We start from the raw sequence: 6,983 nt of genomic DNA on the forward strand, positions 1-6,983 counted from the left end.
TAATTAAGTAACTCTACAAGTATCTAAAATAGCAAGGTTCGATACTATATACAAGTCCAGTCTCAAGCTAAAAACAATAATTAAAGCATATAAACACGCAAGAACAATTCAATTAATACAATTAAAACATGGCGTGCATCTTAAACTACCCGAACATAATAAGGAATTCTAGCATACGCACAAACACTCATCACCTAATACATGCGTAACTCCCATAACATGTAGCATATAACAAATATAGCATCTACGGGGTAAATTCTCCCCACAAGGTTAGACAAGAGACTTACCTCGCTTCGAAATCCGATAACCGGCTCCAATGCCTCTCTAACACCTCAAACCAATGCCAAACGATCTAAAACTAGTCAAAATAACGTGCAAACCAATTAAAATATGCTCAAAGACTCGTAATTTGACAATTAGAAATAATTTCCAACTCTACACGAAAAGTCAACAAAGTCAACCCTCAGGCCCACTCTCCCGGATTCCAAACATTCTTGAACATAAATACTACCCATAACACCACAAACTCAATTATATAATTTATTCCCAATTCCATTTTTAATTTCGTGGTCAAAACGCAAAAATATCATTTCTAGGTTTACTTCCAAAATATCACAATTTCTAAAAAATTTCATGTTCAAATCCATATACAATCCATATATTTAACTCACAATGAGTGAGAATCACTCACCTTGTGATAGATAATGAAAATGACTCTCGAAAATCGCCCCTAAATCGGCTCCAATTAGAGAAAAGAGATAAAAATGTGCAAATTCCCGATTTGCTAACTTATACACTGCCCAGACGTCACCTATCGCAATCGCGGTCCAAAGACTCGCGATTGCGAAGAAAAAGCATTCTACCGCCCAAAACGGCCTACGCGATCGCGCCTGACACTCCGCAATGTTAATGCTGGCCAGTTACTAAAATGTTACACACAAAGTATTAATAGTATTTATATAACACTACATTAAATCATTGATTTAACTTTATTGCTTCACATCTCAGCAATGCTTTGGTACAATATAGATCAGTTTTTCATTACTTATTTGCTGGTGGTTGAAAGAGATTTTTTTGGAGTTCATTCATAATATAATTTATTTATTTATTGGTTGTTGACGTCACACCATCATTTTGACTAGAGTTACATTATTTCTTCATGACACAATTGCACAAATAAATGCGATCACCCGTATAACCCATTGCTTTATTCCTTTCCTTTTATGTCTACTGAAAAAGTTATAGCCCGCACCTTCCTAGCCTGCCTAACAAATTTGGATAATTTGGTTTCAGAAAATGAACTTACACATTTTTATTTGATTATTCTAGGTGATAATGAACAAAGAAAGGACTAGTAATAAAGTCATTCTGCGATTTTGATGCGTAACTTAATATATATAAGGTATTCACCCGACATCTTATACAAATAGATCTTATAAAATTAGTAAATAACTTGTTAAACTCATTATTTATTATTATTTACATTCCCCTTCTTCTCCGTTATACTTTTTCGTAATATTGATAATTTCCTCTTCTTGTTAGGCTTTTTAAATACAATCAAATATACTCCTCTATTATTAATCAAAGATTTCGATTTCGCATATGAAGTCGTTTTTCAAAGGGAGGAATTATCAACTTCACTCTCTTACGTCACTAACACACAACACAAACGCACTTCACACTCACTCAACACCTCACACAACACACCCGCACACACAAGTCACATAAAGGGACACAAAAACGCAGTTGCTGCGCAACCTGCCAGCGCCAAAAAAAAAAAATTATTTCTTCTCCAACCATCATTCTCATGAGATCAGGTATGCTTTTATCTAGTTCTCTCTTCTCCTCTTCTCTTCCTCTCCCTTGTAGTACTTTTGTTTTCTTTTTCTATGGTTCTTTTATGTGGAGTTGAGAGCACAAACTGTGCAGTTGTTGTTGGCTGATTGATATGCAAGTATGATCATTTAAACTATAATTCCATTAAGTTGGGAGTGTAGTTCAATTATTTACTGTATTCAAAGAGCTTGGTTAAAGTTCCGCCTGCAACCTGTTCGATTGAATTGTCTGAGAGAGGATTTTATTTTCCGGTGAAGTCTTGAGTAACCGAGCGCTATTAGGAGTTGATTAGGAGTAAGTTTGGGGTTTCTAGGTACTATATGGGCTGCTTGGTCAGCTTTCTTGAGCCAGGACTGTGATAGGGAGTCTTTTGACGTTGAATTGTTCTACATTGACCGAAAATGATGTGTGGGAAAGCTTTAATTGGTGCTGACTTGTGTCTTGATCAACTGTTGTCGCGCTTCAATTTTCGAGTTACATTAGCTGTCAAATTGTGCCCTCGCTTACTATCTGTAGCTGCTGAATATTCTTAGTTGAAAAAGAAAATTACATCAACACATGAAAATGGAATAGAAGGTAGTCTGAATGTAGATGGTTGTGCAGGAGAAATGGGTTTATTTTTTGCAAGTCTCTGTTCTTGTGCGTCTTAAGAGTCGAACATTTTCTTCTTTAGGCTGAATTTTTTTTTCTTTGGATACAAGATTCTGGTTTGCACTGCTAAATGGAGGAATTGTTGCTTGCTTATTTTCGATAGTTGTGATGTTAAAACTCTGTCCAAAGAACCTGCAAAATCTGATTTTATTGTTTTAAAAGAGAATCCATTGTTAGAAATGTTATTTTTGAGGGAAGTTGGATTCAAGAGGCTTGTGATGAATATTTTAACTTACTTAGATGATAATGTTTTATCTGAAATGGAAAGAAAGATGAAAGTTTTTTGAAGCTGATTTCGAATGCCAATGGGACGGGTTGCCTGAAAGTCCTTGAAACTGTGACTATCTTTGGAGGCTACATATATAGTAAATTTGAAAGACATATTATTGGTTGCTAATTGTCTGCTTATTCTTTAAAATAAAATACAGTTCCTTTCCCTATTGCATAAAAGTTAAATCATAAATACAATTGATTAATAGACCATGATGAATAGAAGCAAACAGTAGACCAATTATGCTTTGAGCTCATATAAGTTAGCTGCTGTAATCAGATTGCGTTCAACTACTGCAATTGGGAGAAGAATAAGAACTTGCAGAGTAGCAAGAAGACGAAAAAGCAGCATCTGTGCGTAATTTATTCTCTAACTAAAAAAAGGGTAGTCCGGTGCACTAAACTCCCGCTATGCGTAATTTATGCTCTGACCAAACTTTTAATATTAGATATGTTTTAAATAACAGCCCTAGAAGTGGCTACTTTAAATACTGAATAATATGTTTTAAATACCAGCTCTAAAAATGGCTATTGGTGCACTTAGCCCCAAAATTTAGAGACCTGGTAGGGCTAAGATTTGACAGAAGCGAGGAGCATGTCTTTTGAACCGAAGCGAAGGAAAATTGACGGTGAACCTCCACGCAGGGCTATCATTCCACCACCTAAGAGAAAAGCAACAACCTCTAGCGTGGTGATTGCAGAACAAACAAGCAGCTTCACTAATCTCAGGCTACAACAGGCTAAGAATTCAGCACTAGCTCAAGCACAACAAGACGGCTGCACTGGCAATTTTAGGATCTTTGATTCTCCTTTTGGGAATTTTCTTGTACCTGTAGTTCCAACTCGTGCTGAACTGGGTGGATAATCCATGTTTTTAAGTGAAGGTAACTTTTGTTTATGTCCATTCTTTTTGCCGCTTTTAATTTGGTATTGTTAATACCTACTCCTTAGTTAAAACATCATTGTTTGGTACATGTTTGATGAAATTCTCGAAAGAAGTTGGGATCTTCTCTTAATATTCTAGGTTCCCCATGTCCATGTGGTTTAGAAACAACATGGGTTCTTCTGTGTAAAACTAAATAAAAGCAAAATGAGTATTGTTGAATTATTCATGCAATTGAATTGACTACTTTAAAGTTAATAACTATGGCATAAATATTTTCTACATAAATGGAAGACGGAACACTTAGCTCTAGAATGGTTTAGAAGATCTTTCCTATGCTCTGGCTTGAACAGTCTACATTTTATGCAGTTTGTTGTCATATATTCATTAGGAACTGCATATTTAGCGGCTCTCACACCAAAGTATCAGGGTGTCTATCACTCATTTGCTAATTATATTTAGTTTCGATTTGGCTTCTTGAAAAAGTTACAGAAATAGTTTATTCGATGAAGACATTCATTTTTGCCAAATTTCATGTGTGTTGCATCCACCCCCACCCCCCCACCCCCCCTTTCTTTTTTGAATGGAGATGGATTATTTTATCTTCTTTGAATACCTAAGCTGAGCTGCCTTGAGTTTCTCTTTATTATCTTGATTGGAGGTTAAATCTATCACTTGCATAAATTTTAGATATTTCTTGCATTTTGCTGTCGCTCATGCTAGCAGGTGATGAAATCATAGAACCAGAACTGACTTTTTCATAGTGTGGAACCTCGGAAACTTGGACGATTACAGAGTAAAACAGGGATATGTCATTTAGCCAGAAGGTCCTCTACTTAACGACTTTGCAAAGATGCTTGCGGTCTCCATGGTTAACCCAAACTTATTCTTTCTCAGACATTGTTCACAAGAAAACAAAGCTTGCTCCTCTACAGGTTCTTCATGCTTCCACTTCTCTCCCTCTACAATTACTGCTTTAGATATACATACTCTTATATCCCAGTATCCATTTGTCCGTTTATACAAGTTTCCTTACAGGAAAGGAGAATGATTGATCGCTTTCGCATATGGGCCAAAGGAGGTGATGGTGGCAGCGGTTGTACCAGTATTCGTCGTAGTCGACATGATCGCCGTGGCACACCTGACGGTATGTTCTCTAATCAGTTCATACCTCATGGGTGGTGGGGAGGCAATATGTAACTAGTTGACTCTCATCTTCCATCTTTTCATAATTTCACTTCACTTCTGCCATCCTCCATCTTTGTGTGTTCCCCTTGGACTTCACTCCTGAAACAATTACCCTCACGCCGCATCGCTTCATTGATGTAAGGAAATCTATTATGGGTATCTCATAGTCATCTCAAGAGTCTTTTACCCCTCTTTTTAATGCATACTATTTTGTGTTCAAGCTCTTGTAAGTATTTTTGTTATTGGATCGAAGCGACAAATAGCTGAAGTAGCAAGGTCACTTTGTTATATTTTTTAAGTATTTGATCGTAATAGCAATCACTGAGTAATTATGTCAAATTAATAATTCGTTTAAGTTTATGTAATCGTTAAAATCTAGATTATGTCGTTGTTGAGAGTTGAAAATTTCACCTTAAAAAGATAATCCGAATTCCTATAAATCCTTATAATTTTAGTTAAAATAACTAAAATGCTCTTCAACATTAGCGGTATTTAACGAACATAAAAGAACATATAAGGGTACCTAACTGAATCCCAAACATTACTATGTTGAAAGTCATATTTATTCCTAAACGTAGCTAAAGGACTAATTAATAGTTATTGCATCCAAAATTAATTAAGGGATGCACGTTTACTTTATCCTTTACATAATTTAATCAATACCTTAGAAATGTCAACTATTGTAGGATGATCAATTCTCATTTCCTTAATTAAGATTAAGACTAAAAAAATAAAATAAACTCAATGGCAACTAGCTTCATGCCTTTCTCCTCTAAAGAGATATTTCAGACATTATTAAACACTTATTTACAAATTCTACCATGATTTTGTCAACTTGTCACGCAAACAATTACCTATTTTGTCCTCCTTTTCCCTCTATAAAAAAACCCCACCCTATGATTCACTTTTCAACACAACTACAACAAGAACTTACTTTAGTGATTAAACTTTCTTTTTCAACAAATCTCCCAACAACAAATTAAGAAAATTAAACATGTCTTGCTGCGGAGGAAACTGTGGCTGTGGATCTGGCTGCAAATGCGGCAGTGGCGGAGGGTAAGTGTTTTGAATATAGATTTTGTGTCAATATGGCAAATACTAAAGTTCATCTGCAAATACTGATTTACTTCTCAGTATCTAAACTTTAATATTTGAAATACCGATGAGTCGCCTCGTATGTATAATACTTGATTAAAGTTATAGTAAAAAAAAATTGTGACTTGTGTTTTTATGATATTGTAGATGTGGGATGTACCCAGACTTGGAGAAGTCCACTACCTTTACCACCATTGAGGGTGTTGCTCCCATGAACAAGTACGTCTAATTTTATTTTTCCTTTGGTTTAGATATATTAGTAGTTTGAGGTGAAAATAAGGTCGAAAAAGTTATTAAAATTTGAAATTAGGAGGTTTTAGCTTATAATTTAACATGTTATTGTAGATTGCTTAACTTATTCTCAATGCATTGATTTCATTTATCTGCATCTTCTTTAAGGCCCCGTTTGTCCATAAATCAAAAATGTTTATGTCCATGAAATTTTGCTAGTTTTTGAAAATTTTTCGAAAATGAGTTTTTCAAAATCAAAATTTTCAGAATTTTTTTCCCCACTCACAAAATTACAATATTTTTTCAAGTGAAATACATGTCCAAACATAATTTCAAATTCTAAATATAATTTTTCAATTTAACTCCAAATACTACTTTTTTCAAAAATTACAATGTTTATGTCCAAACACCTACAAAGTTATCTGCTTAGCAGAGCCACAGTATCAACTTGATGACATTTGGATTTTAGAATGATGATTTCAAATATTAATACCTTTTAACATGTGTATATATTTAATAAATTTCTTGACACAAATACATTATTTGAGTCATAGGCGGATCTAGGATTTTCAGTACATGGGAATAACTATTCATTTGTGGAATTTGCAAATAAATCACGACTCATGTTCCCGTGCTGTCTTTTCTAGAGGGGATTTGTCTATCTCATACTTTTCTAAAGGGTAAAGGTTAAAAAAATACACAAAGGATAACGGATAAAAAATACCCCTAAATTATGCGAAATAGAACAATTTTATCATCAATTAAAATAGTGTCTCGTTTCTACCCATGACCATTTGCCTTTATGGAAAACGACAGCAGCTAAAGGGTA

General features: G+C 34.7%; 1 protein-coding gene across 15 annotated transcripts; it reads left to right on the forward strand.

Moving 5' to 3' along the window:
• Positions 1–1,659: 1,659 nt before the first annotated feature.
• Positions 1,660–6,741, forward strand: LOC142166876 (putative GTP-binding protein OBGM, mitochondrial). 15 transcript variants are annotated; one of them, XM_075226497.1, is made up of 6 exons: positions 1,668–1,817; positions 3,038–3,111; positions 3,274–3,641; positions 4,367–4,575; positions 4,679–4,787; positions 6,071–6,732. In XM_075226497.1, the coding sequence occupies exons 4-6, from the start codon at positions 4,450–4,452 to the stop codon at positions 6,136–6,138; spliced, it is 303 nt and encodes a 100-aa protein (XP_075082598.1). In that variant the 5' UTR covers positions 1,668–1,817; positions 3,038–3,111; positions 3,274–3,641; positions 4,367–4,449; the 3' UTR covers positions 6,139–6,732. The 15 variants fall into 15 exon arrangements, 11 of the variants coding, with proteins under 11 accessions (XP_075082597.1, XP_075082603.1, XP_075082598.1 ...); XM_075226504.1 differs by having other exon boundaries at positions 3,403–3,641; XR_012697296.1 differs by lacking the exon at positions 3,038–3,111 and having other exon boundaries at positions 1,660–1,817; positions 4,364–4,575; positions 4,679–5,884; positions 6,071–6,718.
• The last annotated feature ends 242 nt before the right edge of the window (positions 6,742–6,983 follow it).

This window comes from Nicotiana tabacum, chromosome 12 (genome assembly GCF_000715075.1).
Source record: "Nicotiana tabacum cultivar K326 chromosome 12, ASM71507v2, whole genome shotgun sequence".
Taxonomy (NCBI): Eukaryota; Viridiplantae; Streptophyta; class Magnoliopsida; order Solanales; family Solanaceae; genus Nicotiana; species Nicotiana tabacum.